Source organism: Cucumis melo, chromosome 1, assembly GCF_025177605.1.
Source record: "Cucumis melo cultivar AY chromosome 1, USDA_Cmelo_AY_1.0, whole genome shotgun sequence".
Classification (NCBI taxonomy): Eukaryota; Viridiplantae; Streptophyta; class Magnoliopsida; order Cucurbitales; family Cucurbitaceae; genus Cucumis; species Cucumis melo.
In genome coordinates, this window is record NC_066857.1 from 35196267 (window position 1) to 35209431 (window position 13165).

General features: G+C 36.4%; 3 protein-coding genes across 12 annotated transcripts; all 3 read left to right on the top strand.

Annotated features, from left to right (window-relative positions):
• The first annotated feature begins 361 nt into the window (after window positions 1-361).
• LOC103499823 (putative UPF0481 protein At3g02645) lies at window positions 362-5831 on the top strand. 10 transcript variants are annotated; one of them, XR_007823107.1, is made up of 4 exons: window positions 362-2206; window positions 2289-2530; window positions 3670-5448; window positions 5568-5831. XR_007823107.1 is itself a non-coding variant. In XM_051088667.1 (4 exons), exon 3 carries the CDS (start codon window positions 3714-3716, stop codon window positions 5439-5441), a length of 1728 nt encoding a protein of 575 aa, XP_050944624.1. In that variant the 5' UTR covers window positions 459-2039; window positions 2116-2206; window positions 3670-3713; the 3' UTR covers window positions 5442-5448; window positions 5568-5831. The 10 variants fall into 10 exon arrangements, 5 of the variants coding, with proteins under 5 accessions (XP_008461155.2, XP_008461156.2, XP_050944624.1 ...); XR_007823109.1 differs by lacking the exon at window positions 2289-2530 and having other exon boundaries at window positions 362-2039; window positions 2116-2206; XM_051088667.1 differs by lacking the exon at window positions 2289-2530 and having other exon boundaries at window positions 459-2039; window positions 2116-2206.
• A 1554-nt stretch (window positions 5832-7385) lies between these two features.
• LOC127148665 (pentatricopeptide repeat-containing protein At1g80550, mitochondrial) lies at window positions 7386-7886 on the top strand. The gene has a single exon (XM_051082860.1). The coding sequence runs from the start codon at window positions 7386-7388 to the stop codon at window positions 7884-7886; it is 501 nt and encodes a 166-aa protein (XP_050938817.1).
• Window positions 7887-8223: 337 nt separating this feature from the next.
• On the top strand, window positions 8224-12741 carry LOC103499825 (putative UPF0481 protein At3g02645). The gene is made up of 2 exons (XM_051088685.1): window positions 8224-8293; window positions 10509-12741. Exon 2 carries the CDS (start codon window positions 10534-10536, stop codon window positions 12256-12258), a length of 1725 nt encoding a protein of 574 aa, XP_050944642.1. The 5' UTR covers window positions 8224-8293; window positions 10509-10533; the 3' UTR covers window positions 12259-12741.
• Window positions 12742-13165: the final 424 nt, after the last annotated feature.

Genomic DNA, 13165 nt, shown 5'->3' on the forward strand with positions numbered 1-13165 from the left:
ACTGAAATGCGGATGAAATAATTCTTTTAGTTATTGGATGTCGAACCTTAGTGGTATTGAGATGGTTGGGATGAAAAAATTTTGTATCTTGATATACACTGTTCCAATATAAAGGACTTAAGATCTCAAACCTTAATTGCATCAAGTTGGTCGAGATGAATAAATAAATAAAAAAATATATAAATAGGATATATATATATAAAAAAAAAAAATTATGAAAAAAGAATCGCCAATACTTGTACTGCGAATTAATCATATGTTATGTTAGTAAATATTTTTCTTGATTTTGCAAAACAACGGTAGAAAAAGACAAAACCAAATGTTTTTGCTTTTCTTTATTGGGTAGGAACAAAGACCAAAAGTTGGCACGAGTTCAAGCCCTAATCTTTCGGCCTTCGTTGGGCAGCTGATCGGCCTGCCCAGGCATTAAGAGTCCATTATTCTAAACTCGCATTGCTTTCTCCTGCTCGCTCAGTACCCAAAACTCAAAAATCTCTCATTGGAAATGCTTTTTTCCTTCGCTTCCCGCCGTTTCCTTCCGCCGGCAACCATTTTCTTTTCTACTAAAACAATCAATCCCATTCCCGAGTTCGATTTCAAGTTTAACACCTCGGAACGTCGTCCGACACACGCTAATTTCGACCCTTCCACTGTTCGTGAAGCGCTTGATTCTTACTGCAATGACTGGAAGCGCTCGTACGAGTTTTTCAACTGGGTTGAATCGGAATGTAAGTTCGATCACACCACCGAGACCTACAATCGCATGTTGGACATTCTCGGTAAGTTCTTCGAGTTCGATCTTTCCTGGGTCTTGATCAACCGTATGCGACAATCCCCGTTTGCGCCACCGGATCACACCACGTTTCGAATTTTGTTTAAGCGTTATGCGTCGGCTCATTTGGTTACTGAAGCGATTGCTGCTTATGAGAGATTACGGGAGTTTAAATTGAGGGATGAGACTTCGTTTTGTAATCTTATTGATGCACTTTGTGAGTCTAGACATGTCGATGAAGCGCAGGAACTGTGTTTTGGGAAGAATAGGAGGTTGGATTGTGATTCGAGTACGAAGATTCATAACTTAATTCTTCGTGGTTGGCTTAAGATGGGATGGTGGAGTAAATGTAGAGACTTTTGGGAAGAAATGGATAAGAAGGGCGTTCGTAAGGATTTGCATTCGTATTCGATATATATGGATATACAGTGCAAGAGTGGGAAACCTTGGAAGGCTGTTAAATTGTACAAGGAGATGAAACAGAAGGGAATGAAATTGGATGTAGTGGCCTATAATACGGTGATTCATGCCGTTGGGATTTCGGAAGGTGTCGATTTTGCCAGCCGGGTGTTTCATGAGATGAAGGAAATGGGATGTAAGCCTAACGTTGTGACGTGCAATACTGTTATTAAGCTGTTTTGTGAGAATGGAAGATTCAAGGATGCCCATATGATGCTCGACCAAATGCTTAAGAGGGACTGTCAACCTAATGTTATCACCTATCATTGTTTTTTCAGGTCTCTTGAAAAGCCGAAAGAGATTCTCATATTATTTGATAGGATGATTAAATATGGGGTTCATCCAAAAATGGATACCTATGTGATGCTCTTGAGGAAGTTTGGAAGATGGGGGTTTCTAAGACCAGTGTTTTTAGTGTGGAATAAGATGGAGGAACTTGGGTGTAGCCCAAATGAGTGTGCTTACAATGCTTTGATTGATGCTCTTGTGGAGAAGGGAATGATAGATATGGCTAGGAAGTATGACGAAGAGATGGTAGCGAAAGGTCTTTCGCCTAAGCTGAGAGTGGAATTGGGGACAAAGATGGTGAATGGTGGCTATCATGCCAATGTGAACTGCAACAAGTAGATAGTAATGGCACTTCTCGTTGCTTGTAGACACATGTGATCTTGCAGTTTATTATTACCCAGATTAAGCTGCTGCAAATAAGGTGGAGTCTAACTAGTTGAACTTTTATCTGGGTTCTGTTATACAGAAATTTGAGGGGAGAGACAAACAGAGCACACGGGAATACGATGTTAAACATCTGGTAAACATGTTTAACACAATATTACTAGTTAAGCTCTAATCTTGAATGTTGGAGTTTGCCATTTTTTTTCATTCAGGTTAGATATCAACGGCAGGCTATCATGATGTCTGGATGAGTTTCCAGTTCTTGAGGCACTCAGCCAACGATCTCTCAGATTCTTCATGAAGGTATCAAATTATTGATGATTGATGAGACCATACGTTTGACAAATTAATTGAGAAACCATATTCTTGCTACCTCTCAAAACAGAGAAGAAATTGTTCTATGGATTTTGGTTTCTACTTAAATCCATTCCCTCAAAAAGATTTATATTTCTCCCTAACAAGGAGAACAGCACCAGAACTTCAGCAAGCCTCAAGTTTCCTTTTTTGAAATAAAAACTTTCAAGGGACTGATGAAATGAAAACTCAAGGGTAGCAAGGTGCAAGCTTAACGATGTGGATGTCAAGACTCTCCAATACTTTTGACAAACATCACTGAGATGAGGGGTAGTAAGTAAATGAATTACTGAGGAAATTATTAATATGTAACTTTTGTTTCTTCATTTTCTCCTTAAAACTCTATACTTTTGCTACATGAACAGACTTTTTTTTTTTTTGAAAATATAATTAAAATTATAGTAAAAGGAGCGGGCTGAGGCTTACTTTTAACATTTTTTTATGTAGTTATTTTAATTGCAATAAGACAATATCTACCTTTGGGGTTCCTTATCATCCCTAGTGTGGGAAACAGATTACATGTATGATATGACGGTCTAGCTTTTTCTGATTTTCTAGTGCAAGAAGGAATTGGATTAAAAGAACAAGAACACGCCTGATTACCCTTTATGATAGGATAATTGTTTTAAATGGCAAAATTGCTAATGTTGAAAATATTTTCAAATATAGCAAAATGTCAATGTCTATCAATAAGAGACAGTGCTGGACTTTGATAGACATCTATCGTTGTCTATCATTTCATTGACAATGAAATTTTGCTTTGTTTATAAATAGTTTATTAGACTTTGTTTGAATACAACCATTTATGATATAATAGTGTCACCAAACAATTGCTTAAATAATTTGAAGAATTCTATCCATTGTGTGGGACAACCGTTATAAAAAATGTGAGGTCGGAATTATGTGGTGAGAAAATTTATTTTTATTGGCATATAAAAGGCAAGTTGGGCCGTTATATATATATATATTTGTTGAAGTCAAAGAAACAAAAAATAATGTAGCATACATGATAAACATGCTAAATATACATACTTTTTATTATTGAATTTCCTGACTTCAATCTGAAAATTATTGCATTTTCACATCCATGCAGTAGGCGATCAGTCGCTTCTCTTATTTCTCTGACGTCATTTCTGTTCTTTTCTGATCTTTAATTGTTGTATGGACTTAAAAAAATTACACATCAAACCAAGTGTTATATGTTATTTCTTTCCCGTGCCCAAGGACAAAAAAACTTCGTTGACAAAATTTTATCTAAGATGGTGGGACTGTGTCAACTGTTGTGTAAAAAGTCAGTAAAGGATCGTTTCAGAAGACATTAGCCTTGATGAAAGAGAACTAAATTGGTCGTTGATGAGATTGATGGTATGCATGCTTATAAGATATAAATCCTCCAACTTCCTAATTGCCAGGTACCAATCCGTAGCAGAGATAATTACCATCCCAGTGCTCAACCATGAGTTTCTCCAGCAAATCACGATTACATTCTCTTCCTGCTGGAAATTCTTGGGGATTGAACTCAGGCTTTGATGAGGAAAGATGGGTCATTCAAATTCGTCAATCCTTAGATGAAGAAGAGCTCGAGGAAGACATAGGAATTCCAGTATGCATATTCAATGTCCCTAAGTCTCTTATGGTCATTGATCCTGATTCCTATACCCCACAGGAAGTGGCAATTGGTCCATACCATCACTGGCGCCAAGAGCTGTATGAGATGGAGAGGTACAAGATTGCTGCAGCCAAAAGAGCTCAAAAACAGCTCCAAAGCCTCAAGTTTCACGACCTCGTGGAGAAATTGACCAAGCATGAGCAAAAGACCCGAGCATGCTACCACAAATACCTCAATTTCAACAGTGAAACATTTGCTTGGATGATGGCCGTTGATGCCTCCTTCCTGCTGGAGGTTCTCCGAGTATATACAAGAGAAGAAACAAGTATCTCAAGTGTTTCCTCAAAGTTGTCATATTTGGTAGATTATGAGGGAAGGAAGTCAGCACATAATGCCATTCTGAGAGACATAGTAATGCTTGAGAATCAGATACCTTTATTTGTTTTGAGAATGATGTTGGAACTTCAATTTTCAGCTGTTGAACCAGCAGATCAATTGTTGCTTTCTATGTTACTGGGACTCTACGAAGATCTTTCTCCTTTCAAGGTGATGGAAGATTTGGTGGAACTTCAAGTTTCGGTCTCAGAATGCTTTCATTTACTGGATTTTTTGTACAGAATGATTACTCCTAAGTTGGTTGATACATTGGAGACTATGGAAGACGATCAAAATCAACAGGAACCTGCCATAGAAATTGTTGAAAGTACCTTTAAACACCCATGCAGTCCATTGAGTAGTCTGGGAAGTGAAATTTGGAAGATTCTCTCAAAGTTAAACGAAGGTCCCGTACATTTTTTCAAAAGAATAGTTGGTTCTAGGCCCTTACAAGTGATCTTCAAACTGCCATGGACAATCGTCTCTAACATTCCTGGAATAGGGACTCTGATGAAGCCTCTCGAATACATATTTTCACTGAGAAAGGTTGAAGAAGAAAAGGATCCAGAAAAGGGGGGGAGTTCAAGGAAAGATGGAAAAACTAAACTTCCTTTGTTGGAGGAAATAACAATTCCTTCAGTGTCGGAGCTGACAAAATCGGGGGTTCGTTTCTTGCCCATCAATGGAGGCGTCTCAGCCATTGCCTTTGACTCAAAGGCAGTGATATTTAACCTTCCTATCATTAAGCTGGATGTGAACTCTGAAGTAGTATTAAGAAACTTAGTAGCATATGAAGCTTCAAAATCATCAGGGCCTTTGGTTTTCACCCGTTTCATCGAATTAATGAATGGGATCATTGATTCTGAGGAGGACGTGAAATTGCTAAAGGAAAAAGGAATCATTTTGAACCATTTGAAGAGTGATGCAGAAGTAGCCGAGGTCTGGAATGGGATGAGCAAATCCATCAAGTTGACGAAAGTGCCATTCTTGGATAAGGTAATTGAAGATGTAAATAAGCATTACAGTAGTAGATGGAAGGTTAAAGCTGCAAAGTTTGTAGAAAAGTACGTGTTTGGTTCGTGGCCATTGCTTGCACTTCTGGCTACCATTCTGCTCTTGGCCATGAATGCATTGCAAGCATTTTGCTCAGTTTATAGCTGCTCTCGGTTCTTCGATCATCTCAGCACTGCCGGGACCTAGCTTGCAGGTTTTTCTTATTCTTTAGCTAAATACAGCGGAGCTCTGTTCTTTTCTTTCCAATTCCTTTAAACTTTGTGTTTTCTTGATATTGTTATGATTTGTAATTCTAAGTTTGCTTGAAACCAGTGGTTTGTTGAGCCATTCGTTCTCCCCTCTCAATCAGCTTTTGCCAGCCTTAAAGCATTAAAAGAAGGAAACGGAGGAAGGCTTTCTGCTCTACTTGTCTTCGGTCTTGGGCTACACAAGAACTTCGTGGGTAATCTTTTTTCTTTAATAGTTTGATGTCGAATATGAACGAAAAAGAAAAGATTTGTCTAATTTGTGGAGTGCATTGTTTCTAGACGTTACCAAAGTCATCGATAAGAATTTAAGATTCGAGAATTTATACTATTCTCTATTCCCATGTTAGAAGTTTATACTAAATATGTATAAATGCAAAAACAATGTCACAATTTATGAACGATAATAAAACTTTTGAAAATTAAAGTTATTTTTAAATAAACTACAAAAGCTCTTAGGTTTTATTTATTTGTTTATTTTTATTTTGAAAAAGAATAAAATGAATAAGTATTCACTTTAAAAGATTAAAAATATAATATATTTATACGAGAGATTATTTTAAATGATAAATTTTTTAAAAATATTTATAAATAATAGATATCGATAGACTATTATCTACTTCTATCATAAAATAGATAGATAGATAATTGTCTACCACGATATATCACAGATAAATTATGATATTTTTCTATATTTTGTATATTTGAAAATAATCTTTTATATAATCTATTTTCTAAGATGAAAATCATTATTAACATTTAACTCCTAACAATTACAAGGACTTAAATCAGTGGTTTCTTATACTTAATTCAATATAAGGTAACATCTTAGACAAATTATACTCTCCATTCTCCACCTTTGAGTGAACTTTTGGTGAATCTTTAACCTTTAGATCTATTTGAAGTTTCTTTATACACTAACAAATTCGATCAATTGTGCTTGATTTTAGAGTAAAAAAAAATTTGGTGTGCTTTCTTGCAAATAGTATTTTGGTGGAGCATTCTTCATCTTATTTGTTTTACCTTCTTTGAAGTGGCTTGGATGAAGTTGTTGAGCATGGTTCAACTTAATGAGTTATTGTATTGGGGTGATAATTTAAGTTTCGCGATTTGCAAGCGTGACTTTCAACTTTTTCTAAAAACAAATGACACCCTTAGCAAAGAAAGCCACAATGACAAGGTAGTCCAACAAACCTAACAAAGAAATGACCAATTACTAACAGTTCAAGAATCCTTGTCCAACTCCGTCACTACATCAGTTGCTATATCAATTAATGAATTCTAGATCATTTTAGTCACTAAATCATTCGCTAAATCAATTAATGAATTCTAGATCTAATTAAAGGAGATCTATTTAATTATAAAATTATATCTTTATTTACGTAAAATCTTTTAAATTTAAAACACTCAAAATAACTATTCATTCTAAATCATATATCAACAAGTGTGTATCAAATGTATTATCCTTCTTTGGGCAGCTGATCGGCCAGGCCTTAGCTCTATTTTATTTTTCAAAATTCGCATCGGCTTCTCTTGGTCAGAGTCCAAAACTAAAAAATCCTTCACGGAAAATGCTTTTTAACTTCGGTTCCCGCCGTTCCCCCTCTATTCACTACTTCTCCCACGTTTTCCTCCGCCCAGAGCCTCCTACTGTTTACAAGTTTTACAGCTGGGTTGAATCAGAATTTAAGTTCTATCACACCTCTGAGACCTAAGCTCGAATGCTGGGCATTCTCGTTTCGAATTTGGTTTAAGCGATTGCTACTTATGAGAGATTACTTGGATGAGACTTCGTTTTTAATCTAGATTGTGATTCAAAGATTCATAACTTAATTCTTCATGGTTGCCAAGGCGGTAGAGCAAATGTAGAGAATTTTAGGAGGAGATGGATCAATGTAAGACTGGGAAGCCTTGGAAGGCTGTTAAATTGTACATGGAGATGAAAAAGAAGGGAGTGAAATTGGATGTAGTGGCCTATAATACAGTGATTCATGCAGTTGGGATTTCGGAAGACGAAATGGGGTGTAAGCCTAACGTTGTGACTTGCAATACTATTATTAAGCTATTTTGTGAGAATGGAAGATTCAAGGATGCTCATGTGATTCTCGACCAAATGCTCAAGTATCCACCGAATGTTATCACCTATCATTGTTTTTTCAGGTCTCTTGAAAAGCCAAAAATGGATACTGATGTGATGCTCAGGAGGAAATTTGGAAGGTGGGGGTTTCTAAGACCAGTGTTTTTAGTGTGGAATAAGATGGAGGAATTTGGGTGTAGCACAAATGAGTCTGCTTACAATGCTTTGATTGATACTTTTGTGGAGAAGGGAATGATAGATGTGGCTGGGAATTATGACGAAGATGGTAGCGAAAGGTCTTTTACCTAAGCTGAGAGTGGAATTGGTGACAAAGGATGGTGAATGGAGGCGATCCTATTGTAAACTGCAACAAGTAGACTGTATGTGGGCTTTGTTGACACATCTGATCTTCCGGTATATTATTACCCAGATTAAGATGTTGCAAAAAAAGTTGAGGCTAACCAGCTGAACTTTGATTTGGGCGGTTCTGTTATACAGAAATTTAAGGGGAGAGACAAATAGAGCACGCAACATCTGGCAAATTAACACGATATTACTAGTTAAGCTTTAATTTTGAATGTTGAAGTTTGTCTTCTTCTTCTTCTTTTCTAAATTTTTTCATTCAGATTAGAGATATCATTGGCAGGTATCGTGTTGTGTGATGTCCGGATGAGTTTCCAGTTCTTGGTTGATGATCTTTCAAATTCTTCATGAAGGTATCAAATCATTGATGATCGATGCATACATTTGATGAATTAATTGAAAAACCATATCTTACTCCCTCTTGAAACAGAAAATAAATTATTCGATGGATTTTGGTTTCTACTTTATCCATGGTATTATATTTGCATGGCTTGTTTCTTTTGATCTTGGTTTCTACTTGTTTGGTATTACCTTTGCATGGTTTGTTTCTACTTTAAACCCCAAAGAATTGGTTTCTACTTCTATTTGTTTCTTACCTTCCATACTAACCATATGAAAGGACAAATCATGTGAGACCACGTAATATTCTTATTAGATCACTAATTCACCCAAAAGCTTAAGTTGGTGGTTGAAGGTAAATTTAATTATATATCAGCAACACTCCCTCTCACTTGTGGGCTTGAAATATTTGAAAGACCCAACAAGTAGAAATTAAATTTTAATTGGGGGGAAAACGACAACACAGGGGCTTGAAATACAAGACCTCCCTGCACTACTTGCTCTGATACCATATTAAATCACCAATTCATCCAAAAGTTTAAGCCGGTGGTTGAAGGCAAATTTAATTATATATCACTAACAATTCTTTTGTGAGCAAAAGTGATTTTCCGTAAGAAGTGTACGTGAGGAGGCTCACAGTATCATTAGAGAAAGGAGAAGCCCATCCAAACCAAAGGAGAGGAGGATCTCTTTTCAATATTGCTTGGCGAACAAGCGGTGGATGAAAAGATGACTTGGTGTAAGAAAAATTATTATTACAAAGGTGCCTTGAATTCAAGTCAATCAAAGAAATGCAGTGATTATAAGAGATCTTGTGAAGTGAAAGGTGCACCAACAAGGGGCCATATGCCATTCAAATCACAGTAAAAGTCCCAAAGCGCACACTGTTAATCAAGGATGTGTATCGAAATATTTTACTTTTATCTCCTTGGGTTTCTTTGTAGCCATAAAATCCACAAGAAATCTCAAATTGCACGCTTCCAAAGCATTTTTGCGTATTCTTTCAACCATTATCCTGATTAAACTGTGGGAGGTGAATTACCAATATTTTCCCCAACAACAGAGGAGGGAAGAAACAAAATTATCAATAGTTACGATTAGAAGGGAATTTAGAACATCCACTAAGACTAAAGAAAACCTCTCCTGTTGGTGGCCATTTGATGAGAAGGGGAGTAATTCCAAAACTCTATTAAACACTGAGTATAGGCTACAAAAATAAAACTTAAAAAAAGAACTCTTATCCATCCCCTAAAAAGTTTTATATTTCTCTATAACAAAAAGTAGAATAGCACCAAAACTTTACAAGTTCTTGAATTTATTTTTGGAAGTACAGCTTTGAAGGGACCGATGGAAAGTTGAATACTTTGACAAACATCGCAGAGATGAGGGGTAGTAGGAAATGAATTGTTGTGGAAACTATTGATATGTAACTTTTGTTCTTTATTTTCTCCCTAAAACTCGTTACTTTTGCTACGTCAGGAAACTGTCTCATGTTTCTTATTTAAATTACAGTACAAAGGAATGGGCTTAGGTTATATTCGTATATGTGCTTCTGTCTTTGGGGTCCCTTCTTGTCCCTTGTGTGTGAAGCATACTACGTGTATCATATTGATTTGGTGGTTTAACTTTTCTAATGATTTAGTGCAATATCAAATTGGATTAAAAAAGTAGAAGCACATACGTCTGCCAATAGAACACACATTGTTAGCCTTTATACTTTAGTAGTGTCACCAAACAATTTTTTAAATACTTCGGCATTCTATCGTCTGTGTGGGACAACACTAATAAAAAATGTGTGATTCTTAGATTACGTGGTGGGAATTGGGAAAATTGTTTTCATTGGCATATGAATGGGTTATTTTATCCTTTTCTGATGAAAACGAAAGACAATGCAGCATGTGTGATAAATATACTGAGTATATATATATTTGTATATATCAATTAATTTCTTCTGCCATTTCTGTCTTTTTCTGACCTTTAATTGTTGTATGGACTTAAAAAACAATACATTAATCCATGTCTTTTTTATGTTATTTCTTTCCCATGCTTGAGCACACGAAAACCTCGTGGGAAAATTTTTAAGATGATGCTAAGACTGCCTTAAACGTTTGGTTTAAAATCACTGAAGGATAGTTTCAGAACACATTAGCCTTGCCGAAAGTGAATTGAGTTATTTATCAGCCTATAAAACTTCCAACGTTCTAACTGCCCAGTACCAATTCATTGCAGATATATTACCATCCCAGTACTCGCCATGAGACTCTCCAGCAAATCACGATTACATTCTCTTCCTGCTGGACATTATTGGGGATTAAACTTAAGCTATGAGGAAGGATGGGTCAATCAAATTCGTCAATCCATAGATGAAGAAGAGCTCGAGGAAGACATAGGACATCCAGCATGCATTTGCACTGTCCCTAAGTCTCTTATGGTTTTTGATCCTGATTCATATACTCCACAGGAAGTCGCAATTGGTCCATACCATCACTGGCGCCAAGAACTTTATGTGATGGAGAGGTACAAGATTGCTGCAGCAAAAAAAGTTCAGAAACAGCTCCAAAGCCTCAAGTTTCACAATCTCGTCGAGAAATTGGCCAAGTACGAGCGAAAGATTCGAGCGTACTACCACAAATACCTCAATTTCAACAGTGAAACGTTTGTTTGGATGATGGCTATTGACGCCTCTTTCCTGCTGGAGGTCCTCCAAGTATATACCATCAGAGAAGAGAAGAGTATCTCAAGGATTTCCTCAAAGTTGTCATGTTTGGTAGTGGTAGATAACGAGGGAAGGAGGTCAGCACAAAATACCATTCTGAGAGACATAGTAATGCTTGAGAATCAGATACCTTTATTTGTTTTGAGAAAGATGCTGAAACTTCAATCTCCTGCTCTTGAACAAACAGATCAATTGTTGCTTTCTATGTTGCTGGGACTGTATGAAGATCTTTCTCCTTTCGAGATGTTGGAACCTCAAGTGTCGGTCTCAGAATGCTTTCATTTGCTTGATTTTCTGTACAGAATGATTACTCCAAAGTTGGCTGGCCCTTTGGAGATATTGGAAAATGATCGAAATCAAAAGGAATCCACCAAAGAAAATGCCGAAGACGAAAATGCCTTCAAGCACTTTTGCCGTTCCTTGAGTGAACTGGGAAGTGCAATTTGGAAGATTCTCTCAAAGTTTAACAAAGGTCCGGTACATTTATTCAGAAGAATACTTAGTTCTAGACCCTTACAAGTGATCTTCAAACTGCCATGGACAATCGTCTCTAAACTTCCTGGAATTGTGATTCTAATGAAGCCTCTCAGTCACCTATGTTCACTGCGAAAAGGTGAAGAAGAAAATGATATAGAAAAGGGGAGTTCATGGAAAGTTGGAAAAATCAAACTTCCTTTGTCGGAGGAAATAGCAATTCCTTCAGTGTCCCAGCTGACAAAATCAGGTGTTCATTTCTCCTCCATCGATGGAGGCGTCTCAGCCGTTGCCTTTGACCCAAATGCAGTGATATTTTACCTTCCCACTATTAATCTCGATGTGAACTCTGAAGTAGTATTGAGAAACTTAGTAGCATACGAAGCTTCAAAAGCATCAGGGCCTTTGGTTTTCACTCGATTCATTGAACTAATGAATGGCATCATCGATTCTGAAGAGGACGTGAGATTGTTGAAGGAAAAAGGAATCATTCTTAATCATTTGAAGAGCGATGCAGAAGTCGCGGATCTCTGGAACGGGATGAGCAAATCCATCAAGTTGACGAAAGTGCCATTCTTGGATAAGGTAATTGAAGATGTAAATAAGTATTACAGTGGTAGATGGAAAGTTAAAGCTGCAAAATTTGTAAAAAAGTACGTGTTTGGTTCATGGCCATTGCTTGCATTTCTAGCTACCATTTTGCTCTTGGCCTTGACTGCATTACAAGCATTTTGCTCAGTTTATAGCTGCTCTCGGTTCATCCATCATCTCAACGCAGATGGGACCTAGTTTGCTGGTTTTTCTTATGATCCTTAAGCAAGACACTAGTTTTCTGCTATATTCTTTTCTCCAATTCCTTGAGCTTCAGTTTTTTCATGATATTGTTATGATTCGTTTGTTGAGCCAATCATTCTCCCCTCTGATCGGCATTCACCAACCTTAAAGCTTAAAAGAAGGAACTGGTGGAAGGCTTTCTGCTCGACTTGTCTTGGTCTTGGGCTACACAGGAACTCCATTCGTTGGTAACTTTTCTTTTATTAGTTGTTTGATGTAAAATAAGGAAAAAAAGAATTGTCTAATTCGTAGAAAGTATTTGTTTGATTTGTATTATATTGATAAGAATACAATTTTGAGTTTAGATTCTATGGTTTGGTATTGATATGATATATTCATCTCATAAAGCTGTGTATATAATGTATATTCGTGTCTCACTTGATGGATAAGACACTAATTGTAATCTTGAAGATTGAATTGGATGATGGTTCATTGGAAGTTCCGATTTTTTAATTTAAAAACATCACCAGAAAAAAGGGAAAAACTTTTCTCTATAGTTCCAAGAAGTTTACGTGACTGTCCATTTTCATGCTCTCCATTTCAAATGAATAGGCAGAAAGCTTTACTTTCAAGTGGGAGATAGCGAAAGAAATAAAATTAGAGGGTGAGATTTTTAAGGTATGATTAAAGAAAATTAGGTTAAAAATATTCAAAACACTCATCAACTTTGGCCGGTTTAACTTTTTATTTTCTTTAACAATTATATTGTTATTATAAACTTTTGAAATTTGTTCCAAACTATAATTGCAAAGCTTTTTTTCCCATTAAGATTAAGATTAGATGGTATACATGATATCATTTACATAAACCGGTATAACATATAATGACAATGTTATTTACAACTATATGAAGGATGAAATGG